The sequence below is a fragment of the Gallus gallus genome, unplaced genomic scaffold (assembly GCF_016699485.2).
Source record: "Gallus gallus isolate bGalGal1 unplaced genomic scaffold, bGalGal1.mat.broiler.GRCg7b scaffold_66, whole genome shotgun sequence".
NCBI classification, from domain to species: Eukaryota; Metazoa; Chordata; class Aves; order Galliformes; family Phasianidae; genus Gallus; species Gallus gallus.
In genome coordinates, this window is record NW_024096018.1 from 67,034 (window position 1) to 92,785 (window position 25,752).

The 25,752-nt window shown below is 59.1% G+C and overlaps 2 protein-coding genes across 3 annotated transcripts; both read left to right on the plus strand.

Moving 5' to 3' along the window:
- Window positions 1–394: 394 nt before the first annotated feature.
- On the plus strand, window positions 395–8,056 carry GPKOW (G-patch domain and KOW motifs). Of its 2 annotated transcripts, none has more exons than XM_040657231.2 (11): window positions 395–601; window positions 773–1,087; window positions 1,183–1,280; window positions 1,900–2,003; window positions 2,736–2,940; window positions 3,070–3,166; window positions 4,853–4,958; window positions 5,483–5,585; window positions 6,431–6,500; window positions 7,649–7,734; window positions 7,831–8,056. In XM_040657231.2, exons 2-11 carry the CDS (start codon window positions 784–786, stop codon window positions 7,954–7,956), a joined length of 1,299 nt encoding a protein of 432 aa, XP_040513165.1. In that variant the 5' UTR covers window positions 395–601; window positions 773–783; the 3' UTR covers window positions 7,957–8,056. The 2 variants fall into 2 exon arrangements, with proteins under 2 accessions (XP_040513165.1, XP_040513164.1); XM_040657230.2 differs by having other exon boundaries at window positions 879–1,087.
- A 1,375-nt stretch (window positions 8,057–9,431) lies between these two features.
- WDR45 (WD repeat domain 45) lies at window positions 9,432–21,440 on the plus strand. The gene is made up of 10 exons (XM_040657232.2): window positions 9,432–9,644; window positions 10,716–10,790; window positions 12,285–12,389; window positions 13,664–13,763; window positions 13,870–13,964; window positions 14,544–14,623; window positions 16,315–16,523; window positions 17,572–17,673; window positions 19,952–20,091; window positions 21,298–21,440. Exons 1-10 carry the CDS (start codon window positions 9,596–9,598, stop codon window positions 21,405–21,407), a joined length of 1,065 nt encoding a protein of 354 aa, XP_040513166.1. The 5' UTR covers window positions 9,432–9,595; the 3' UTR covers window positions 21,408–21,440.
- Window positions 21,441–25,752: the final 4,312 nt, after the last annotated feature.

Consider the following 25,752-nt stretch of genomic DNA (forward strand, 5'->3'; position numbering starts at 1 on the left):
GGTCCCCCATGCGTTTTCGGGGGGGCTCAGAGCTGGATTTTGGGGGACCCTGGCCTATACCAATGTATTTGGGGGGGAGTTTGGGGGAACCTGCTGCAATGTAGGACTATAACACATTATATTTTCAGGGGGTAATTGGCGTTCTGTGTTCTATAAGGGAGGGCCCTGGGCTGCACCGCTCCACTGGGGGGTTGGAGGGGGGGGGGGCGTAAATGGGGGGTCCCTGTTAGGTTTTGGGGGTCTCCGGGCCGTTCTGCTCCTTTTACTTCTCTCTCCTCCTTCCCACCGCTTCAGGCTCAGCGCAATCTGATTGGCCGCCGCTCCACCAATCAGCGTCCGAGTTCCCGCGCAAAGCCTGCTGGGAGCTGTAGTAATCCGTACCGGAAGTGCCCTCCCCTTTCCCACAACTCCTCGCAGCCAGCAAGATGGCGGCGAGCAGCGGCAGCGCCGGCTCCACAGGCCCAGGTGGGCCGGTGTCGTTCGGCTTCAGCCGAAAAGCGGAGAGGAGGCGGCTGCTGGCGGCCGGGCCTTGCTCCGAACCGGAGAACGACGGTGCGGACACCGATTACCTCACGGCGGTAGAGGACCGCGAGTTACTGAGGTACGCATGCGCGGGATGCCGGGGAGCGCAGAGGGCGCATGCGCGGCGGCTGGAACGTCAATTCTGCGCATGCGTGGTTTGAGAAGCGCGCGTTCTACGCACGCGTCCGGGACGCGTTTGGTTCCGCGCATGCGCGGGCTGTAAGTGTTGTCTAATGCGCATGCGCCGTAGGGCGGTTTTGTATGAAGGGACGGTGGCGTGGAGGGTCGACCGCGTGTTGTGATTGGTCAATTGGTGATTGTGGGGGCGTGGCTAAAACGTTGGCCACGCCCACCAGTGCCAAGCCGGCCCCGCCCCCTCCGAAGGACCTCGTGATCCCCCTTCGCCCCGCCCGCCGTTGGAGGAACCCGGAAGCACCAAGCTCCGCCCCCTCTTCGCCAGGCCACGCCCCCTCCGCCACAAACCACGCCCCCCTTGCCTCAGGCCACGCCCTCGAGGGGGACCCCATTACCTTGGAAATAGCGGCACTACAGGAGCTGCTGCGGGGTGAGGAGTTTTGGGGTGAAATTGGGGCATTTCGGGGCATTTTGGGGGAGGGGGTTTGGAGATGGGGGGTCTCAGCCCCGTCGCTCCCCCCACAGAGGCACGGCAGAGCCAGGAGCACGGCCAGGAGACCCCCAGTGCTGCCCCCATCCCCATGAGGATGAAGGAGGACAACGTGGGCAGCGGCGCTCTGCCCGTGAGTGGGGGGTCCGGAACCCCCAACCCCCCCGAGGACCCCCCAAGAACCCCATAAGTACTCCAAGATTCCCACAGGACCCCCAAGACCCCCCCCTCACCCCCCCCCAGGACTCCCAAAACCCCCCATAACTCCTCCAAGATTCCCGCAGGACCCCCAAAACCACCCAAGACCCCCCCTCAGGAACCCCCAAACCCCTCATAACTCCTCCAAGATCCCCCCAGGACCCCCAAAACCCCCTTCAGGAACCCCCAAACCCCTCATAACTCCTCCAAGATCCCCCCAGGACCACCAAACCCCCCTTTAGTAACCCCCAAACCCCTCATAACTCCTCCAAGATCCCCCCAGGACCCCCAAGCCCCCCCCCAGGACCCCCCAAATCCTCCATAACTCCTCCAAGATCCCCCCAGGACCCCCCAACCACTCCATAACTTCTCCAAGATTCCCATAGGACCCCCAAAACCCCGGATAACTCCTTGAAGACACCCCAAGACCCCCCCAAATCCCCCATAACTCCCCCAAGATCCCCCCCCAGGACCCCACTAGCCCTCCCCCTACCCCTTTCTGATCCCCTCCCTTTTCTGACCCCCAAAATTGCCCCCCTCCCCCCCATTTGCAGACCCCCGAGGACTACGCAGCAGTGCCCGTGTCCGCCTTTGGGATGGCGATGCTGCGGGGGATGGGCTGGAAAAAGGGGGAGGGCATCGGGCGCACCTTTAAGAGGTAACCCCCAGATTTTGGGGGGGGGGGTGGGGTCAGTAATCCTCTAGGGGATCCTAGGAGGATATTTGAGGGGTCATGAGGGGGTCCTGGGGGAGTTAAGGGTGGTTTTGGGGGTCCTGAAAGGGAGTTATGGGAGGTTTGGGGGGTCCTGTGGGGGTAATGGGGAGTTGGGGGTTTCTGAGGGGGGGTCTTGGGGGAGTTATTGAGGATTTGAGAGATCCTCGGGGGGTCCTGGGGGCACTGTGGGGGGTTTTAGAGGTCCTGGGGGGGTGTTTGGTGGGCCTTGGAGGAATTATAGGGGGTCTGGGAGGGGTCCTTGGGAAGGTTGGGGGTCCCGAGGGGGTCCTGGGTGAGTTATGGGGGGCTTTGTGGATCCTGGGGGGAGGTTGTTGGGGTCCTAGGGGGGCTTGGGGGGTCCTGGGGATGTTAGTGAGGATTTGGGGGGTCGTGGGGGGTGGGGCTGGGGGGTCCTGGGCGGGTCTTTGTGGAGTTGTGGGGGGATTTGGGGGGTCCTGGGGGTGTTATTGAGGATTTGGGGGGTCCTGGGTGGGTCTTGGTGGAGTTATGGGGGGTTTGGGGGTTCCTGGGGGTGTTAGTGAGGATTTGGGGGGTCCGGGGGGGGGGATGGGGGATGCTGGGGAGTTTTGGGGGTCCTGCGGGGGTCTTGGGGGGGGATTTTGGGGGGTTCTTGGCTGAGTGATGAGGGATTTTTAATTGGGGGGGGGTCTGCAGGGTGGTGAAGCCTTTGGAGCAGCGCCTCCGCCCGCGTGGTTTGGGGCTGGGGGCCGAACCCGCCCCCCCCCCCTCCTCCTCCGGCCCCCCAAATTCGGGTGGGGGGGGACGACGGGAAGACCCCCACTCATCCACCGGGGGGGGGCTGAGGGTGGGGGACGACGTCCGCATCCAATCCGGCCCCCACCGCGGCGTCTGCGGAAAGGTGAGCGTAAATCCTTCCCCCCCCACCCCCAAAAACCCCATTCTTTCACCCCGAAACATCCGGTGGGGGGGGGTCCTAAATCGGGGGGGGGTCTCTAAGTGATGTTGGGGGTCTCCCCCCCCCCCCCAGGTGGAGGCGTTGGACCCCGAGACGGCGCGGGCAGTGGTGCGGCTGCAGCTGGGGGGGCAGGCGGTCACCGTCAGCCAGCACAGCCTCACCGCGCACCGTGAGTCCTCCCAGTACCACCAGTATCACCAGTAACACCAGTAACGCCCACCGGTACCCCCCCGGCACCTCGGAAGGACCCCACTGTGTCACCCCCCCACGCCCACCCCCCACCCCTCAATATCTTCAGGTTCACTCCCAGTGCTTTCCAGTAATCCCAGTGCTTCCCAGTTGGCTTCCCGGTGTCCCCCAGTAGTGCCCCAGTAGCCTCCCAGTATCCCCCAGTAACCCCCAGTTCCTCCCAGTATCCCTCAGTAACCCCCAGTTCCTCCCAGTATCCCCCAGTAACCTCCCAGTATCCCCCAGTAAGACCCAGTATCGTTCAGTGGCTATCTAGCATCTCCCAGTAGCCTCCCAGTATCCCCCAGTAAGCCCCAGTGCTTCCCAGTAGCCTCCCAGTATCCCCCAGTGCTTCCCAGTAGCTTCCCTGTATCCCCCAATAAACCCCAGTAGCATGCAGTGGTTTTCCAGTAACCCCCCAGTAGCCTCCCAGTATCCCCCAGTAACCCCTACTGCTTCCCAGTAGCCTCCCAGTATCCCCCAGTAAGCTCCCAGCGCATCCCAGTAACCTTCTGCTGTCCGCCAGTGCTTCCCAGTAGCCTCCCAGTATCCCCCAGTAACCTCCCAGTTCCTACCAGTTCCTCCCAGTATCCCCCAGTAACCCCCAGTGTTTCCCAGTAGCCTCCCAGTATCCCCCAGTGCTTCCCAGTAGCCTCCCAGTATCCCCCAGTAACCCCCAGTGCTTCCCAGTACCCCCCCAGTGCCTCCCAGTGCCCCCCAGTATCCCCCAGTGCCCCCCCAGTAACCCCCATTGCTTCCCAGTAGCCTCCCAGTATCCCTCAGTAAGCCTCAGTATCATTCGGTGACTTCCCAGTATGTCCCAGTTCCTCCCAGTATCCCCCAGTAACCCCCACTGTTTCCCAGTAGCCTCCCAGTATCCCCCAGTAACCTCCCAGTTCCTCCCAGTATCCCCCAGTAACCCCCAGAGCTCCCCAGTGCCCCCAGTTACCCCCCAGTTACCCTCCAGTACCTCCCAGTAACCCCCCAGTGCCTTCCAGTATCCCCCAGTGCCCCCCAGTGCCCCCCCATTGTCCTTTAATTACCCCCAGTGCCCCCCCATTGCCCCCCAGTTCCTTCCCAGTGCCCCCCCATTGCCCTCCAGCGCCCCCCCTTGCCCCCCAGTTACGCCCAGCGCCCCCCAATTGCCCCCCAGTTACCTCCCAGTGCCCCCCAGTTACCTCCCAGTGCCCCCCCATTGCCCCCCAGTTCCTTCCCAGTTACCCCCAGTTCCTTCCCAGTGCCCCCCCTTGCCCTCCAGCACCCCCCCATTGCCCCCCAGTTACCCCCCAGTGCCCCCCAGTTCCTTCCCAGTTACCCCCCAGTTACCTCCCAGCACCCCCCCATTGCCCCCCAGTTACCTTCCAGCGCCCCCCAGTTACCCCCAGCACCCCCCAATTGCCCCCCAGTTCCTTCCCAGTGCCCCCCATTGCCCCCCAGTTACCTCCCAGCGCCCCCCCATTGCCCCCCATTTCCTTTCCAGTTACCCCCCAGTTACCTCCCAGCGCCCCCCCATTGCCCCCCATTTCCTTCGCAGTTACCCCCCAGTTACCTCCCAGTTACCCCCCATTGCCCCCCATTTCCTTCCCAGTGCCCCCCAGTTACCCGCAGTGCTCCTCTCCCCCCACAGGCGCCCCCCCCCAGCGCCCCCCCGGAGCAGAGGAGGGGTCGCAGCCCCCACCCCCCCCCACCCCCAACAGCAGCACTGGGAAACGGAGGCGGAGCCCCGAGGGGAGGTGAGGGGGGGGTCCAAAATCCTATTGGGGGGGGCTTCAGTTCTATATGGGGGGGGGCTGAAATCCTACAGTGGCATTGGGGGGGGTCCTTAACCCTAAATGGGGGGAAGAGGGAGTCCTAAGTTCTATGGGGATGGGGGAGGGGGGGTCCTTAACCCTAAATGGGGGGGGAGAGGGGGTCTTAAGTTCTATGGGGTGGGGGGGGGGTCTTTATTATGGGGTCTCTGCGCCCTATAGGGATACGCAGGGTCTCTATTAGGGTAGGGGTCTCTGTTTCTTATAGGAATATTTGGGGGGGGGGGTTGTTCTGTAGGGATATGGGGGGGGGTCCCTATTAATGGCAGGGGGGGTCTCCACGCTCTATGGGGGAGCTTTTGTCCTATCGGGAAATTTGGGGGGGGGCCTAAATGCTATAGGATTGTGGAGACGCCGCTGCTCCCTATAGGGTATTTATGGGTTGGAGGGGGGCTCTGGGGTTTTGTATCCCTCTGGGGGGGGTCCGTAACGCTGTGCCCCCCCCCCAGGACGGCGAAGCAGAGCCGCGCCCCCCCCCATTGGCTGCGGAGGGATCTGAGGGTGCGCTGCGTCGATCGCGGCTTCCGGGGGGGCCGCTTCTACAACTGCAAGGTGGGGGTCTCTGCCCCATAAGCGGGGGTCTCTGCCCCATAAGTGGGGGTCTCTGCCCCGGAAGTGGTCCTATGGGGTGGGGTGGGGGTCACTGTGCCTCATAAGTGGGGGTCTGTGCCCCATAAGTGGTTCTATGGGGCGGGATGGGGGTCACTGTGACTCGTAAGTGGGGGTCTCTGCCCCGTAAGTGGGGGTCTGTGGGGTGGGATTGGGGGTCTGCACCCCATCAGTGGGGGTCTGTGCCCCATAAATGGTTCTATGGGATGGGATGGGGGGTTCTGTGCCCCATAAGTGGGGGTCTGTGTCCCATAAATGGTTCTATGGGATGGGATAGGGGGTTCTGTGCCCCATAAGTGGGGGTCTGTGCCCCATAAGTGGTTCTACGGGGTGGGATGGGGGGTTCTGTGCCCCATAAGTGGAGGTCTGTGTCCCATAAGTGATTCTATGGGGCGGGATGGGGGTCCCTGTGCCTCATAAGTGGGGGTCTGTGCCCCATAAGTAAGTGGTTCTATGGGGCGGGATGGGGGTCACTGTGCCCCATAAGTGTGGGTCTGTGTCCCATAAGTGGTTTTATGGGATTGGTTGGGGGGTTCTGTTCCCCATAAGTGGGGGTCTGTGTCCCATAAGTGGTTCTATGAGGTGGGATGGGGGGTTCTGTGCCCCATAAGTGGGGGTCTGTGCCCCATAAGTGGTTCTATGGGGCGGGATGGGGGTTCTGTGTGCCCCATAAACGGGGGTTCCATTCGCCAGGAGGCGTTCTGTGGGGCGGGACGGGGGTTCCCCGTGCCCCATAAGTGGTTCGTGTGGGGCAGCCCCCCCTGAGCCGGCCCTCCCGCGCCCCACAGATGCAGGTGGAGGATCTGCTGTCCCCGGACAGCTGCGTGTGTCGCACCGACGACGGCCGCCTGGTGGAGGGTGAGTGTGGGAGCGCCCCAGAACGCCCCCATAACGCCCCCATAACGCCCCCACGACACCCCAATAACGCCTCAGGCACACCTCAATGACGCCCCAATAACAGCACCCCAATAACACCCCAACAACGCCCCAATAACACCCCAATAACGCCCCAATAACACCCCAATAACACCCCAATAACGCCCCAACAACAGCACCCCAATAACACCCCAACACCCCATTAACACCCCAATAACGCCCCAACAACGCCCCAATAACGCCCCAATAACAGCACCCCAATAACACCCCAATAACGCCGCTGTAACACCCCAGTAACACCCCAATAACGCCCCAATAATGCCTCAAACACAGCTCAGTGACACCCCAATAACAGCACCCCAATAACAGCACCCCAACAACAGCACCCCAACAACACCCCAACAACACCCCAACAACACCTCAGGCACACCTCAGTGATGCCCCAATAACAGCACCCCAATAACACCCCAGTAACGCCCCAATAACACCCCTATAACACCCCAATAACACCCCAATAACACCCCAATAATACGTCAGGCACACCTCAGTGACACCCCAATAACAGCACCCTAATAACACCCCAATAACACCCCAATAACGCCTCAAGCACACCTCAGTGACGCCCCAATAACAGCACCCCAACAACACCCCAGTAACACCCCAATAACACCCCAATAACGCCTCAGGCACACCTCAGTGATGCCCCAATAACAGCACCACAATAACACCCCAATAACGCCTCAATAACACCCCAATAACGCCTCAGGCACACCTCAGTGACGCCCCAATAACAGCACCCCAATAACACCCCAGTAACGCCCCAATAACACCCCAATAACAGCACCCCAATAACACCTCCCAACCCCCCATCAACCCCCCAAGCCCCCCAATTTCCCCCCAAATCCCCCCCTCCCCCAACCCCAAAACCCCCCCAACCCCCCTAACCCCCAAAATCCCCCCCAATTTCACCCCAAATCCCCCCTCCCCCAACCCCCCCATCAGAACGCCCCCCAAAACCCCCCAATCTCTCCCCAAATCCCCCTCCCCCAACCCCCCCCACCCCCCCCATCGAAAAAACCCCCCAACCCCCCCAATTTCACCCCAAAAATCCCCCCCCCCCCCAAAAAAAGGTCTGCAGGAGGCAATGCTGGAGACGGTGATCCCCCGTGGCCCCAACGACCGCGTGATGGTGGTGCTGGGCGAGCACCGCGGCCAGGTACCTCATTAATTAATACATCGTTAACCTTAATTACCCCCCCCGGCCCTGAAAATGACCCTAAATTGGCCTTTTGGACCCCATTTTACCCCATAGGTGGGCCGCATCCTGGAGCGCGACCCCGAGCGCGGGCGGGCGGTGGTGCAGCTGCGGGGGGGGGTGCTGACCCTGGGCTACGATTCCCTCTGCCATTTCCTGGGGGGGGACGACGACGACGACTGACGGACCCCCCCCCCAAAAAAAACGCCCCCCTTTTCCACCCCAAAAATCCACGGCGTGGAAATAAAGCGGTGCCCCCACAGTTGGGGTTGGAGAAAACGGAGCTTTCTGGCCCCAAAATGGGTTTGTTTTTGGTGCAAATCGTTTCTTCTCGGCTCAAATCGCTGCTTCTGACCCCAGAATGGCCCTTTTTAGACCCAAATCGCCTTCTCTGACCCCAGAATGGCCATTTTTAGACCCAAAATCGCCTTCTCTGACCCCAGAATGGCCCTTTTTAGACCCAAAATCGCCTTCTCTGACCCCAGAATGGCCCTTTTTAGTCCCAAAATCGCCTTCTCTGACCCTGAAATCGCCTTCTCTGACCCCAAAATGGCCCTTTTTAGTCCCCAAATCGGCCATTTTAGTCCCAAAATCATCTTTTCTGACCCCAGAATGGCCCTTTTTAGTCCCAAAATCGCCTTCTCTGACCCCAGAATGGCCCTTTTTAGTCCCAAAATCGCCTTCTCTGACCCCAGAATGGCCCTTTTTAGACCCAAAATTCCTTCTCTGACCCCAGAATGGCCCTTTTTAGTCCCCAAATCGCCTTCTCTGACCCCAAAATGGCCCTTTTTAGTCCCCAAATTGGCCCTTTTAGACTCAAAGTCATCTTTTCTGACGCAAAATCGCCTTCTCTGAGCCTGAAATCACTTTTTCTGACCCCAAAATGGCTCTTTTTAGTCCCCAAATCGGCCATTTTAGTCCCTAAGTGATCTTTTCTGTCCCCAGAATGGCCCTTTTTAGACCCAAAATCGCCTTCTCTGACCCCAAAATGGCCCTTTTTAGTCCCCAAATCGGCCATTTTAGTCCCAAAGTCATCTTTTCTGACCCCAGAATGGCCCTTTTTAGACCCAAAATCGCCTTCTCTGACCCCAAAATCACCTTTTCTGACCCCGAAATCGCTCCTTCTGACCCCCAAATTGCCCTTTTTAGTCCCAAAATCATGCTGGACTCCAAAAGCGTCACTTTTTGCCCCCAAAATCGTCACTTCTGGCCCCCAAAGCGCTCTTCGTAGTCCCCAAATCACCTTTTGTGACCCCAAAATACCACTTTTTATCCCCAAATCGGAAACACATCACTTCCGGTGCGTTGCTAGGGTGGCGGTATTTCACTTCCGGCCCGTTGCTAAGGAGAGCCAGCCTCACTTCCGGCCCTGGCGCGTTCTTAGGCAGGTGCCACTTCGTTTCCGGTCTGGCCGAAGCGTTGCTATGGAGAAGTCATCTCACTTCCGGTTTTTCTGCGCGTTGCTGTGGGCCGCCGTTCCTCACTTCCGTCGCGTCGCTATGGAGATGTCGTTCTACTTCCAGTCAAGCCTCCTGGAGCGTTGCTAGGGCGACGCAGCCTCACTTCCGGCCTGTCGCCGCCTCACTTCCGTCTTTCCCATCATGGCGGCCCGTTGGTTTTGTTTTGCCGGAAGTCATCCACCAGGTGACCGGAAGTTTGCTCTAGCCGGATCGCCCTGAGGAGAGTCGATGGTGTAAGCGGGGCCGGAGCCGTTCCGGATCGCTCCGGAGGGGCAAAAAAAACCCCAAAAGGCCCCGAAAAAGGACAGATTGGGTCGGGGGGGTCTCGGGGACAGCCCCCCCTCCCGGTTCAGCCCGCCGCCATGGCGCAGGGCCGCGGGGTCAACAGTCTGCGCTTCAACCAGGACCAGAGTGAGTGCGGGCGGCCCCGAAATCGCCGGGTTTTCACCCAAAAAGGGCTCTCCGGCCCCCAAATTGCACTTTATATCCCCAGAATCGGCCCTCCGGGCCCCAAAATTGCCCTTTTTGACCCTAAAATCGGCGCTACTGGCCCCAAAATTGCCCTTTTTATCCCCAGAATCGGCCCTCCTGGCCTCCAAATTGCCCTTTTTATCCCCAAAATCGGCGCTCCTGGCCCCAAAATTGCCCTTTTTATCCCCAGAATTGGCCCTCCTGGTCCCAAAATTGCCCTTTTTATCCCCAAATCTGCCCTTCTGGCCCCCAAATTGCCCTTTATGGCCCAAAAATTAGCCCTTCTGGCCCCAAAATCGGCCCTCCTGGCCCCAATATTGTCCTTTTTGTCCCTACAATTGGCTCTCTGGCCCCAAAATTGCCCTTTTTGCCCCTAAAATCGGCCCTTCTGGCCCCCAAATAGCCCTTTTTATCCCCAAAATCTGCCCTCTGGCCCCAAAATTGCCCTTTTTGCCCCCAAAATCTGCCCTTCTGACCCCAAAGTTGCTCTTTTTATCCCCCAAATCTGCCCTTCTGACCCCAAAATTGTACTTTTTGTCCCTAGAATTGGCTCTCTGGCACCAAAATTGCCCTTTTTGCCCCTAAAATCGGCCCTTCTGGCCCCAAAATTGCCCTTTTTATCCCCAAAATCAGCCCTCTGGCCCCAAAATTGCCCTTTTTGTCCCAAAAATCTGCCCTTCTGACCCCAAAATTGCCCTTTTTGCCCCCAGAATCTGCCCTTCTGGCCCCAAAATAGCCCTTTTTATCCCCAAAATTGGTCCTCCTGGCCCCCAAATTGCCCTTTTTATCCCCAAAATCTGCCCTCTGGCCCCAAAATTGCCCTTTTTGCTCCCAAAATCAGCCCTTTTTGACCCTGTTTTCCTCCCCAAAACGACCCCCCCATCACCAAAACCCCCTTTCCATCCCCAAAACTGCCCTCCTTGACCCCAAATCACCCTTTTTGACCCCAGAAATCCCATTTCTCGCGCCCCGCTGACCCAAAATCGCTGTTTTTTGCCCCCAAACTGTCAGGCTGCTTTTGCGTGGCCATGGATTCCGGGGTGAGGATCTTCAATGTGGAACCGCTGATGGAAAAGGGGCATCTGGGTAAGGGGGGGGGGGGGGGGGGGGGGCGTTTTGGGGTCAGAAGTGGCAGATTTGGGGCATTTGGGGTGGATTTGGGGTCTTCCGGGGGGGAGATTTGGGGTCATTCGAGGGGGATTTGGGGGCCTTGGGGGTCGTTTTGGGGGGATTTGGGGTCTTTTGGGGGGATTTGGGGTGGATTTGGGGTCTTTTGCGGGGGATATTTGGGGTCATTGGAGGGGGATTTGGGGGGTTTTGGGGTCATTTTGGGGGAAATTGGGGTCTTTTGGGGGGATTTGGGGTCATTCGAGGGGGATTTGGGGGGCTTGGGGGTCGTTTTGGGGGGATTTGGGGTCTTTTGGGGGGATTTGGGGTGGATTTGGGGTCTTTTGGGGGGGAGATTTGGGGTGGTTTTGGGGGAAATTGGGGTCGTTTTGGGGGGTATTTGGGGGCAACTTGGGGTGGATTTGGGGGATTTGGGGTCTTTTGGGGGCATTTGGGGTGGATTTGGGGTCTTTTGGGGGGGAGATTTGGGGTCATTTTGGGGTATTCTGGGGGAAATTGGGGTTATTTTATTGGGTATTTGGGGGAAATTGGGGTCATTTTGGGGGAAATTGGGGTCTTTTGGGGGGATTTGGGGTGGATTTGGGGTCTTTTTGGGGGGAGATTTGGGGTCATTCGAAGGGGATTTGGGGGCTTTGGGGGTCGTTTTGGGGGGGATTTGGGGTCTTTTGGGGGAGAGATTTGGGGGGTTTTGGGGGAAATTGGGGTCGTTTTGGGGGGTATTGGGGGGCATTTTGGGGGATTTGGGGTCTTTTGGGGGGATTTGGGGTGGATTTGGGGTCTTTTGGGGGGAGATTTGGGGTCATTGGAGGGGGGTTTGGGGGGAAATTGGGGTCGTTTTGGGGGGATTTGGGGTCTTTTTAGGGGGGCAGATTTGGGGCATTTGGGACGGGTTTGGGGTCTTTTGGGGGGGAGATTTGGGGTCTTTTGGGGGAAATTGGGGTCATTTTGTGGGGTATTTGGGGGCAATTTGGGGCATTTTGGGGGATTTGGGGCCTTTTGGGGGGGATCCAGGGGGGTTTGGGGTGGATTTGGGGTCATTTGGGGGGGAGATTTGGGGTCATTGGAGGGGGATTTGGGGCATTTTGGGGTCATTTGGGGGGAATTTGGGTCATTATGAATATTAATAGGGGGGTGTCCATTAATTGCCCCCATATTCCAATCTCCTTTGGGTCGGGGGGATGTGTGGGAGGGGGAGGGGGGGGGGGGGGGGGCGTAATTAGGAATATTAATTGGGGGGGATCGCATTAATTAACCCCCCCCAATTCAGAGTTGGAGGGGGAGGGGGGTGACCCTCTAATTGCCCCCCCCCCAGCCCTAAAACCCCCCAATATTCCACCCTCTTTTGGGTCAGGGGGATGTGGGGAGGCAGAGGGCATCCGTTGGGGATATTAATTGCGGGGGGGGGGGGGGGTTTAATTAACACCAACTAATTAATTTTCCCCCCCCCCCCAGATGCGGAGCAGGTGGGCAGCGTGGGGCTGGTGGAGATGCTGAACCGCTCCAACCTATTGGCCATCGTGGGGGGGGGCAGCAACCCCAAATTTCCCGACGTCTCAGGTAGGGCCCTCATTAATGACTCCCCCCCCCCAGTCGTTAATTAATTAATGAGTTGCCGCTTCGTTAACGGGCTTCAACAGCGCGGTGTTTTGGGGGGAAAAATGGGGCAATGGGGGGGGTTGGGGGGGGAAATGGGGGCGTTTTGGGGTGAAAAATGAGGGCTTGGGGGGGAAATGGGGCCGTTTTGGGGTGAAAAATGAGGTTTGGGGGGGGGGTGGATTTGGGGGTGAAAAAGTGGGATTTGGGGGGTGAAAATGTGGGGTTTGGGGGTGAAAAATGGGATTTGGGGGTAAAAAGGTGGGATTTGGGGTGGAAAAGTGGGGTTTGGGGGTGGAAATTGGGGGATTTTGGGGTGAAAAATGGGATTTGGGGGTAAAAATGGGGGGGGGGTTGGGGGTAAAAAGGGGGATTTTGGGGTAAAAAAGTGGGATTTGGGGGTAAAAAGGTGGGATTTGGGGTGAAAAAGTGGGTCTTTGGGGTAAAAAGTGTGGATTTTGGGGTGAAAAAGTGGGATTTGGGGGGTGAAAAAGTGGGGTTTGGGGATGGAAATGTGCGGATTTTGGGGTGAAAATTGGGATTTTGGGGTAAAAAAGTGGGATTTGGGGGTTAAAAGGTGAGATTTGGGGTGAAAAAGTGGGACTTTGGGGTAAAAAGTGGGGATTTTGGGGTAAAAAGGTGGGATTTGGGGTGAAAAAGTGGGGTTTGGGGATGGAAATGTGCGGATTTTGGGGTGAAAAATGGTATTTTGGGGTGAAAAATGGGATTTTGGGGTTAAAAGGTGGGATTTTGGGGGTGAAAAAGTGGGGTTTGGGGTGGAAATGGGATTTGGGGGTGAAAAATGGGATTTGGGGGTAAAAAAGGTGGGATTTGGGGGTAAAAAGGGGGATTTGGGGGTGAAAAAGTGGGATTTTGGGGTAAAAAGGTGGGATTTGGGGTGAAAAGTGGGGTTTGAGTGTGAAAATGGGGGGATTTTGGGGGGAAAAATGGGATTTGGGAGTAAAAACGGTGGGATTTGGGGTGAAAAAGTGGAGTTTAGGGCTGTAAATGAGGGTTTGGGGGATGAAAAGGTGGCGTTTTGGGGTAAAGAAGTGGGATTTTGGGGGTAAAAAAGTGGGATTTTGGGGTTAAAAGGTGGGATTTGGGGTGAAAAAGTGGGACTTTGGGGTAAAAAGTGGGGATTTTGGGGTAAAAAAGGTGGGATTTGGGGTGACAGAATGGCATTTTGGGGTGCAGAAGTGTTCATTGGGGTGTTTTTTATTGCCCCCCCCCCCCAGTGCTGATTTGGGACGATGCCCGCGAGGACCCCAAAGACAAACTGGTGCTGGAATTCACCTTCCCCAAACCCGTCCTGGCCGTCCGCATGCGCCACGATAAGTGAGACCCCCCCCCGCAGGAACGACCCCCCCCCCATCCAGGGGGGACCCCCGGAAGTCGGGGGGGGGACCCCAAAATCGGTGCCCCCCCCCCCGATCCCCCATAGGTTGGTGGTGGTGCTGCAGAGCCGCATTTACGTCTTCTCCTTCCCCGATAACCCCACAAAGCTCTTTGAGTTCGACACCAGGGATAACCCCAAAGGTGGGGGGGGGGGGGGGCACACAGAATTGGGGGGGGGGGCACAGATTTGGGGGGGGGGGCACAGAATGGGGGGGGTAATGAATTGGGGGGGGCGGTGATGGAGGTGGGGGGAGTAAAGGATCGTAGGGAGGTATGGGGGGGTTTGGGATAACCCCAAAGGTGGGGGGGGGCACGAATTTGGGGGGGGGGGGGCACAAATTTGGGGGGGGGGCATAAATTTGGGGGGGCACCCAGAATTGAAGGGGGGAGGGGGGGACCCAACGTGGGGGGGGGGGGGGGGCAATAAACTGGGGGGGAGTCTTTTGGTGGAGGGGGGATACAGAAGATTCTGGGGGGGGTCCTGAGGGGGGGGGGTGACAATGGGGGGGGGGGGGGGGGGGGTGATTTTTTTTGGGGGGGGTCCTGAGGGTCTTTGGGCGGGGGTGGGACAGAACTGGGGGGTTGGGGAATCCCAGGGCTGTTTTGGGGGGGGGGGGGGGGGTTTGAGGGGGGTACTTTGAGGTATTGGGGAGTGGGAGGCTTTATTTGGGGGGGGTCTCTTAATGTGACCCCCCCTTCGCCCCCCCCCCCCCCCATCAGGGATCTGCGATCTCTGCCCCAGTTTGGAGAAGCAGCTGTTGGTGTTCCCTGGGCACAAATGTGGCAGTCTGCAACTGGTGGTGAGGGGGGGGCGCTGGGGGGGCACGGGGAGGTCCTGGAAGGGCACTGGGAGGGACTGGGGGGCAATGGGGGGCGGTGGGAGGGACTGGGGGGGGCACTGGGAGGAACTGGGAGGGACTGGGAGGCAGTGGGAGGTCCTGGAAGGGCACTGGGAGGGACTGGGGGGCAATGGGGGGCGGTGGGAGGGACTGGGAGGAACTGGGAGGGACTGGGAGGCGGTGGGAGGTCCTGGAAGGGCACTGGGAGGGACTGGGGGGGCACTGGGGGGGACTGAGGGGGCAATGGGGGGCTGTGGTGGGACTGGGAGGCACTGGGAGATACTGGGGGGGCAATGGGGGGCGGTGGGAGGGACTGAGGGGGCAGTGGGAGGTCCTGGAAGGTCTATAGGGGCACAGGGAGGTCCTGGAGGGGCACAGGGAAGTCCTGGAAGGGCACGAGGAGGTCCTGGGAGGTCTTGGGGGGCACTGGGACGTCCTGGAAGGGCACGGGGAGGTCCTGGAGGGGCACTGGCAGGTCCTGGAAGGTCTTGGGGACATCGGGAGGTCCTGGAAGGGCACGGGGAGGTCCTGGAAGGTTCTAGAGGGGCACTGGGGGGTCCTGGAGGGGCATTGGAAGGTCCTGGAAGGTCCTGGGGGGCACAGGGAAGTCCTGGAAGGTCTATAGGGGCACTGGGAGGTCCTGGAGGGGCACTGGAAGGGCTTGGAAGGGCACTGGCAGGTCCTGGAAGGTCTATAGGGGCATTGGGAGGTTCTGGAAGGGCACTGGCAGGTCCTGGAAGGTCCTGGGGGGCACAGGGAAGCAGAGTGGGCAATGGGGGGGAACTGGGAGATCCTGGAAGGTCCTGGAAGGGCACGGGGAGGTCCTGGCAGGTCCTGGGGGGGCACAGGGAGGTCCTGGAAGGGCACGGGTAGGTCCTGGAAGGGGCACAGGGAGGTCCTGGAAGGTCCTAGATGGGCACGGGGAGGTCCTGGAAGGGCACGGGGAGGTCCTGGAAGGTCTATAGGGGCACTGGGAGGTCCTGGGGGGCACTGGGAGGTTCTGGAAGGTCTATAGGGGCACTGGGAGGTCCTGGAATGGCACAGGGAACTCCTGGAAGGGCACTGACAGGTCCTGGAAGGTCCTGGGGGGCACAGGGAAGCAGAGTGGGCAAGGGGGGGGAATTGGGAGATCCTGGAAGGTCCTGGACGGTTATGGAAGGTCCTGGAAGGGCATGGGGAGGTCCTGGAAGGGCACGGGGAGGTCCTGGAAGGGCACAGGGAGGTCCTGGAAGGTTCTAGAGGGGCAACGGGGAGGTCCTGGAAGGTCCTGGGGGGCACAGGGATGTCCTGTAAGGTCACGGGGAGGTCCTGGAAGGGCATGGGGAGGTCCTGGGGGGCACTGGGAGGTCCTGGAAGGGCACGGGGAGGTCCTAGAGGGGCACTGGAAGGTCCTGGGGGGCAGAGGGAAGTCCTGGAAGGGCACAGGCAGGTCCTGAAGGGGCACAGGGAGGTCCTGGAAGGGGACGGGGAGGTCCTGGAAGGGGCGTGGGGAGGTCCTGGAAGGCCTATAGGGGCACGGGGAGGTCCTGGAAGGCCTATAGGGGCACGGGGAGGTCCTGGAAGGCCTATAGGGGCACGGGGAGGTCCTGGAAGGGCACGGGGAGGTGCCGTAAGGGCACGGGGAGGCCCATGTCTTTGCCGTCCCCCTTTAGGACCTGGGCAGCGCGGCTCCCGGCACGTCGGTGGCCCCGGTGACCATCAACGCCCACCAAAGCGAGGTGGGCTGCGCCGCCCTCAGCCCCCCCGGGACGCTGCTGGCCTCGGCGTCGCGCCGCGGGACCCTCCTGCGCCTCTTCGACACACACAGCCGCCTGCGGCTGCTGGAGCTGCGCCGCGGCACCGACCCCGCCACGCTCTACTGGTAGCTCTGCCCCCCCGCTCCCCCCCCCAAACCCCCCCATTTCCCCCCCCCATTTCCCCCCTCCCCCCCCAACAATGAGCTCACATAACCTTTCCCCCCCCCTCCCCCCAGTCTGTCGTTCAGCGCCGACTCGGCTTTCCTGTGCGCCTCCTAACCCAACCCCCCCTATTTGCCCCCCAAACCCCCCCATTCTCCCCTCCAACCCCCCCAAAACCCCCCTATTTCCCCCCCAAACTGCCCCTTATTCCCCCCCAGTCCCCCCAACCCCCCCCGAACCCCCCCCTATTTCCCCCCCCCCCCAATGACCTCACACAATCTTTGACCCCCCCCAGTTTGTCGTTCAGCGCTGACTCGGCCTTCCTGTGCGCCTCCTAACCCAAACCCCCCCCATTCCCCCCCTATTTCCCCCCAACCCCCCCCATTTCCCCCCCCCAATGACCTCACACAATCTTTGACCCCCCCCAGCCTGTCGTTCAGCGCCGACTCGGCCTTCCTGTGCGCCTCCTAACCCAAACCCCCCCATTTTCCCCCCCAAAACCCCCCCATTCCCCCCCCGAACCCCCCCTATTTCCCCCCAAACCTCCCCAACCCCCCATTCCCCCCCCCAATGACCTCACATAACCTTCCCCCCCCCCCCCCCCAGCCTGTCATTCAGCACTGACTCGGCCTTCCTGTGTGCCTCCTAACCCAAACCCCCCCATTTCCCCCCCCCTATTTGCCCCCCAAACCCCCCTATTTCCCCCCAAACCCCCCCCGGCTCCCCCCATTCCCCCCCCAACCCCTTATCCCCCCCCCCCCAATGACCTCATATAACCTTTCCCCCCCCCAGCCTGTTGTTCAGCGCCGACTCGGCCTTCCTGTGTGCCTCCTAACCCAAACCCCCCCCCATTCTCCCCCAACCCCCCCCATTTCCCCCCCAAACCCCCCCATTCCCCCCCCCAACCCCCCCCATTCCCCCCCCAACCCCCCCCTATTTCCCCCCAACCCCCCCCCAACCCCCCCCCTCCCCCCCATGACCTCAGATAACCTTTCCCCCCCCTCTCCTCAGCCTGTCGTTCAGCGCCGACTCGGCCTTCCTGTGCGCCTCCAGCGACCGCGGCACTCTGCACGTCTTCGCGCTGCGCGACACGCGCCTCAACCGCCGCTCCGCGTCAGTACCCTCCTTCATTAACTCATTATTAATTACCTCATTCATTAATGGCCATTCCTTAGTGCTGTGTCACACGCGCCTCAACCGCCGCTCCGCGTCAGTATCTCCTTCATTCATTAATTAATTATTAATTAACTCATTAATGGCCATTCCTTAGTGCTGTGTCACACGCGCCTCAACCGCCGCTCCGCGTCAGTACCTCCTTCATTAACTCATTATTCATTAATTAACTCATTAATGGCCATTCCTTAGTGCTGTGTGACACGCGCCTCAACCGCCGCTCCGCGTCAGTATCTCCTTCATTAACTCATTATTCATTAATTAACTCATTAACTCATTCAGTAGTGCTGTGTGACACGCGCCTCAACCGCCGCTCCGCGTCAGTACCTCTTTAATTAACTCATTAATTAACTCATTAATGGCCATTCCTTAGTGCTGTGTGACACGCGCCTCAACCGCCGCTCCGCGTCAGTACCTCCTTCATTAACTCATTATTCATTAATTAACTCATTAATGGCCATTCCTTAGTGCTGTGTGACACACGCCTCAACCACCGCTCCGCGTCAGTATCTCCTTCATTAACTCATTATTCATTAATTAACTCATTAACTCATTCAGTAGTGCTGTGTGACACGCGCCTCAACCGCCGCTCCGCGTCAGTACCTCTTTAATTAACTCATTAATTAACTCATTAATGGCCATTCCTTAGTGCTGTGTGACACGCGCCTCAACCGCCGCTCCGCGTCAGTATCTGCTTCAGTAATTAACTCATTACTTAATTACCTCATTAATGGCCACTCAGTAGTGCTGTGTGACACGCGCCTCAACCGCCGCTCCGCGTCAGCACCTCTTTCATTCATTAATTAACTCATTTATTCATCAATGGCCATTCAGTAGTGCTGTGTGTTAATGAGTGTTAATGAGCGCTAATGAGTGTTAATGAGCGCTAATGATCGCTAATTATTGCAGGCTGGGGGTGTTACTGAGTGTTAATGAGTGTTAATGATCGCTAATTGTTGCAGGCTAGGGGGTGTTACTGAGCGCTAATGAGCGCTAATGATCGCTAATGAGCGCTAATGAGCGCTAATTGTTGCAGGCTGGGGGGTGTTAATGAGCGCTAATGAGTGTTAATGAGTGCTCATGAGCGTTAATGAGCGCTAATGAGCGCTAATTGTTGCAGGCTGGGGGGTGTTACTGAGCACTAATGAGCGCTAATGAGCGCTAATTCTTTCAGGCTGGGGGGTGTTACTGAGCGCTAATGAGCGCTAATGATCGCTAATGAGCGCTAATTGTTGCAGGCTGGGGGGTGTTACTGAGTGTTAATGAGTGTTAATGAGCGCTAATGATCGCTAATGAGCGCTAATGAGCACTAATTGTTGCAGGCTGGGGGGTTTTACTGAGCGCTAATGATCACTAATGATCGCTAATGAGCGCTAATGATCGCTAATTGTTGCAGGCTGGGGGGTGTTACTGCAGGCTGGGGGGTGTTACTGAGTGCTAATGATCGCTAATGAGCGCTAATGATCGCTAATGAGCGCTAATGATCGCTAATTGTTGCAGGCTGGGGGGTGTTACTGCAGGCTGGGGGGTGTTACTGAGTGCTAATGATCGCTAATGAGCGCTAATGATCGCTAATGAGCGCTAATGATCGCTAATTGTTGCAGGCTGGGGGGTGTTACTGCAGGCTGGGGGGTGTTACTGAGTGCTAATGATCGCTAATGAGCGCTAATGATCGCTAATGAGCGCTAATGATCGCTAATTGTTGCAGGCTGGGGGGTGTTACTGCAGGCTGGGGGGTGTTACTGAGTGCTAATGATCGCTAATGAGCGCTAATGAGCGCTAATGAGCGCTAATGATCGCTAATTGTTGCAGGCTGGGGGGTGTTACTGCAGGCTGGGGGGTGTTACTGAGTGCTAATGATCGCTAATGAGCGCTAATGATCGCTAATGAGCGCTAATGATCGCTAATTGTTGCAGGCTGGGGGGTGTTACTGCAGGCTGGGGGGTGTTACTGAGTGCTAATGATCGCTAATGAGCGCTAATGATCGCTAATGAGCGCTAATGATCGCTAATTGTTGCAGGCTGGGGGGTGTTACTGCAGGCTGGGGGGTGTTACTGAGTGCTAATGATCGCTAATGAGCGCTAATGATCGCTAATGAGCGCTAATGATCGCTAATTGTTGCAGGCTGGGGGGTGTTACTGCAGGCTGGGGGGTGTTACTGAGCGCTAATGATCGCTAATGAGCGCTAATGAGCGCTAATGAGCGCTAATGGTTTCAGGCTGGCGCGGGTGGGCGGCGTGGGCCCCGTTCTGCGGCCGTACGCGGAGTCGCAGTGGTCGCTGTGCAGTTTCGCGCTGCCCGAAGGGACCGCGCAGTGCGCATTCGGAACGGCCACTCACGGACCCACCTCCGTCATTGGTGAGTGCGGCTGCCCCATAGCGCTGCCCCATAGACAGCACTGCCCCATAGCGCTGCCCCATAGATAGCCATAGGGACACACAGCGCTGCCCCATAGATAGCGCTGCCCGAAGGGACCGCGCAGTGCGCATTCGGAACGGCCACTCACGGACCCACCTCCGTCATTGGTGAGTGCGGCTGCCCCATAGCGCTGCCCCATAGCGCTGCCCCATAGACAGCCATAGGGACACACAGCACTGCCCCATAGACAGCACTGCCCCATAGCGCTGCCCCATAGACAACGCTGTCCCATAGCGCTGCCCATAGACAGCCAGAGAAACACAGTGCTGCCCCATAGCATAGCACTGCCCCATAGCGCTGCCCCATAGATAGCCATAGAGACAGACACATAGCGCTGCCCCACTGCAACCCATAGAGACCAGAAGTACCCCCCCCCACCCGCCCCATACCCCCAATTGCCCTCCCAGACTCCCACCCCATAAGTAACCCCCCAGATCCCCATACCTCCCCATTGCCCCCCTATTCTCCCCCACTCCCACCCCATAAGTGACCCCCCCAGAGCCCCCCCTACACCCCCTATACCCCCATAACCCCCCCAAACCTCCCATTCCCCCCCCGCCCCATAAGTTCCCCCCCCAAAGGACCCCCATAACCCCCCATTGCCCCCCAAAGGACCCCCATAACCCCTCATTGCCCCCCCCGCCCCATAAGTCCCCCGCCAAAGGACTCCCCAAACCCCCCATTCCCCCCCTGCCCCATAAGTCCCCCCCCCCAACGGACCCCCATAACCCCCCATTGCCCCCCAAAGGACCCCCATAACCCCCCCATAACCCCCCCCCCCAAAGGACCCCCATAACCCCCATTGCCCCCCAAAGGACCCCCATAACCCCCCATTGCCCCCCAAAGGACCCCCATAACCCCTCATTGCCCCCCCCGCCCCATAAGTCCCCCGCCAAAGGACTCCCCAAACCCCCCATTCCCCCCCTGCCCCATAAGTCCCCCCCCCCAACGGACCCCCATAACCCCCCATTGCCCCCCAAAGGACCCCCATAACCCCCCCATAACCCCCCCCCCAAAGGACCCCCATAACCCCCATTGCCCCCCAAAGGACCCCCATAACCCCCCATTGCCCCCCATAACCCCCCCATAACCCCCACTGCCCCCCAAAGGACCCCCATAACCCCCATTGCCGCCCCCCCCCCTCAGCTGTGTGCTCCGATGGGACCTTCCAGAAGTTTCTGTTCAGCCCCGGCGGGAGCTGCAACCGCGCCGCCTTCGACGTCTTCCTCGACATCTGCGACGACGACGACTTCTGAGCCCCCCCCAATTAAAGACCCCCCCTTAATTAATGACCCCCCTTAATTAAAGCTGCGCCTCAATGAGGGGCTGCGCCGCTCACAGAGGGGAAATACGGCACCACTGACCTCAATGGGAGCCCCCAAAGTGGGGTCAATGACCTCTATTGGAGACCCCCCCCTTAATTAAAGGCCCCCCCCTTAATTAATGACCCCCCCCCAATTAATGACCCCCCTTAATTAAAGCTGCGCCTCAATGAGGGGCTGCGCCGCTCACAGAGGGGAAATACGGCACCACTGACCTCAATGGGAGCCCCAAAGTGGGGTCAATGACCTCTATTGGAGACCCCCCCCTTAATTAAAGCCCCTCCCCAATTAAAGACCCCCCCCTTAATTAATGACCCCCCTTAATTAAAGCTGCGCCTCAATGAGGGGCTGCGCCGCTCACAAAGGGGAAATACGGCAGCATTGACCTCAATGGGAGCCCCCAAAGTGGGGTCAATGACCTCTATTGGAGACCCCCCCCCTTAATTAAAGGCCCCCCCCAATTAAAGGCCCCCCCCTTAATTAACCCCCCCCCCAAATGGGGTCAATGACCCCAAATAGAGATGCCCCCCCCCAACGACCGCCCCCAAAATGGGACCTCTTCAATACAAGTTGAGCCCCCCCATAAACCCCCAATTAAGCCCCCCCATTAACTACCAATTAAGCCCCCCCATTAACCACCCCCAATTAAGACCACCCAATTCACCCCCCCAATTATACCCCCCTAATTAAACACGCCCAATTACCCCCCATTAATTAACCCCCCCATTAAGCCCCCCATTCATTAACCCCTATCAACACCCCCATTAACCCCCCCATTAAGGCCCCCCAATTAACCCCCCCATTAATTAACCCCCCCATTAATTAACCCATCAACCCCCCCATTCATTAACCCCCCCCCAATTAACCCCCCCCTTAATTAACCCCCCATCAACCCCCCCATTAATTAACCCCCCCAATTAACCCCCCCATTAATTAAACCCCCCATTAACCCCCTCATTACCCCCCAATTAAGCCCCCCATTAACCCCCCCAATTAACTCCTCCATTAATTAACCCCCCCATTAAGCCCCTCCCAATTAACCCCCCCATTAATTAACCCCCATTAAGCCCCCCATTAATGACCCCCCCAATTAACCCCCCCCATTAATTATCCCCCCCATTAAGCCTCCCAATTAACCCACGCCCATTATGCTCACTCCCCAATTAACCCCTCCATTAACCCCCCCCATTAATTAACCCCCCCATTAATTAACCCCCCCATTATGCCCCTCCCAATTAAGCCCCCCATTAACCCCCCCATTAAGGCCCCCATTAATGACCCCCCCCAATTAACCCCCCCATTAAGCCCCCCCCAATCACCCCCCCATTAATTACCCCCCCATTAATTAACCCCCCCCAATAAACCCCCCCATTAATTAACCCCCCGATGACCCCCCCCAATTAACCCCCCCAATAAACCCCCCATTAATTAACCCTCCATTAAGCCTCCCCATCAACCCCCCCATTAAGCCCCCCCAATTAACCCCATTAAGCCCCCATTAACCCCCCCCCAATTAAACCCCCCATTAAGCCCCCCCAATTAAGCCCTCCATTAACCCCCCCATTAATTAACCCCCCCATTAACCCCCCCCATTAACCCCCCATTAATTAACCCTCCCATTAATTAACCCCCCCCAATTACCCCCCCATTAATTAACCTCCCCATTAACCCCCCCAATTATCCCCCATTAATGACCCCCCCCATTAATGACCCCCCCCATTAATTAACCCCCAATGAATCCCTCACCCTTCACCACCTTTATTTGCTGTCTCCGTTGTTACAAAGCAGATAAAAAACGGGGGGGGGGCCCTTAAAAATGGGGGGGGGGGGGGCACAAAAAAAAGCCCCAAATTCCCCTTTTTCCCCCCCAAATTTCTGCCCCCCCCCCCATAAACCCCCCCCCAAACCCCCTATGGGGGTTTGGGGGGGGGTTTATGGGGGGGGGGGGGGGGGGGCTAATTTTAGGGACCCCCCCCCATATTAATGCTGGTGATGGTGGTTGGGAGGGGGGGGGCGTTGGCACGTGTGTAGCCCTTTAAGAGTGGGGGGGGGGGGCGTTTTGGGGGGGGGTTGGGGGCGTTTTGGGGGGGTTTATGGGGGGGGGATTTTGGGGGGGGTTGGGGGGGTTTATGGGGGGGGGGTTTGTATGGGGGGGGCATAATATGGGGGGGGGGGTTAATTTTAGGGACCCCCCCCATATTAATGCTGGTGATGGTGGTTGGGGGGGGGGGGCGTTGGCACGTGTGTAGCCCTTTAAGAGTGGGGGGGGGGGGGGGGCGATTTGGGGGGGTTTGGGGGCGTTTTTGGGGGGGCATAATATGGGGGGGGGGGGTTAATTTTAGGGACCCCCCCCCCATATTAATGCTGGTGATGGTGGTTGGGGGGGGGGGCGTTTTTGGGGGGGTTTGGGGGCGTTTTGGGGGGAGTTAGGGGGGTTTATGGGGGGGGGATTTTGGGGGGGTTTGGGGGGTTTATGGGGGGGGGCATAGTATGGGGGGGGGGGGTTAAATTGAGGGGGGGTCGACACCAAACTTGAGGCGATGCAGGAGGGCCTTAGCAGGGAACAGCACCTGGGGGGGGAATAGGGGTAATTAATTGGGGGGGTTAATGAGGGGGGGGGGGAATTAAGGGGTGGGGGGGTCCCGTAGCCCCATAGCTGCCCTATAGCCCCACTGGTGGCCCTGCAGAACCCATAGCGGCCCCATAGCAGCTGCCCAACAGCCCTATAGACCCCATAGTGGCCCCATAGCAGCCCCATAGCGGCCCTACAGACCCCATAGCAGCCCCATAGCAGCCCCATAGCGGCCCTACAGACCCCATAGCAGCCCCATAGCAGCCCCACTGCCCCATAGCAGCCCCATAGCCCCCATAGCAGCTGCCCTACAGCCCTATAGCCCTCATAGTGGCCCCATAGCTGCCCCATAGCGGCCCTACAGACCCCACAGCAGCCCCACTGCCCCATAGCAGCCCCATAGCAGCTGCCCTACAGCCCCATAGCAGCCCCATAGCCCACATAGCAGCCCCATAGCAGCTGCCCTACAGCCCCATAGCAGCCCTACAGCCTCCACAGTGACCCCATAGCAGCCCCATAGCGGCCCCATAGCGGCCCCATAGCAGCCCCATAGCAGCTGCCCTACAGCCCCATAGCTGCCCCACTGCCCCATAGCAGCCCCATAGCAGCTGCCCTACAGCCCCATAGCCCCCATAGCAGCCCCATAGCTGCCCCACAGCAGCTGCCCTACAGCCCCATAGCAGCCCCATAGCCCACATAGCAGCCCCATAGCAGCTGCCCTACAGCCCCATAGCAGCCCTACAGCCTCCACAGTGACCCCATAGCAGTCCCATAGCCCCCATAGCAGCCCCATAGCGGCCCCATAGCAGCCCCATAGCAGCTGCCCTACAGCCCCATAGCTGCCCCACTGCCCCATAGCAGCCCCATAGCAGCTGCCCTACAGCCCCATAGCCCCCATAGCGGCCCCATAGCTGCCCCATAGCAGCTGCCCTACAGCCCCATAGCTGCCCCACTGCCCCATAGCAGCCCCATAGCCCCCATAGCAGCCCCATAGCGGCCCCACTGCCCCATAGCAGCCCCATAGCAGCCCCATAGCAGCTGTCCTACAGCCCCATAGCCCCCATAGCAGCCCCACAGTTAAGGAGGAGTTAATCAAGGAGCTTAGTGAAGGGGGGGGGGGGGGGGGGGGGGGGGGGGGGGGTTGTTAATTAAGGGAGGGGTGTTAATTAAGGGGTGTTAATTGGGGGGGGCTCACCGGGTGGTGCACGTAGCCCCCGCAGGGGTAGCACCAGGCGCCCAGGTCCTGCAGGCTCAGCACCAGGGGGTGTCCCGTGGCCCCCCCGTGGGCCAACATGTGCCCCCCCACGTAGCGGCTGCACAGCACCTGGGGGGGTCAATAAGGGGGGAGGGGGGGGCGTCACATTGGGAGGGGGTCAATAAGGGGGGGGTCACATTCGGGGGGGTGAATAAGGGGGGGGGCGTCACATTGGGAGGGGGTCAATAAGGGGAGGGGGGGTCACATTAGGGGGATGAATAAGGGGAGGGAAGGGGGGGCATCACACTGGGGGGGTCAAGGGGGGGGGCAGAAAATTGGGGTGAATGGGGGGGTGTAACATTGGGGGGGTGAAATAAGGGGGGGCGTCACATAAGGGGGGGTCAATAAGGGGGGAGGGGGGGGGCGTCACATTGGGGGGGGTCAATAAGGGGGGGGTGAATAAGGGGAGGGAAGGGGGGAGGGGGGCATCACATTGGGGGGGTGAATAAGGG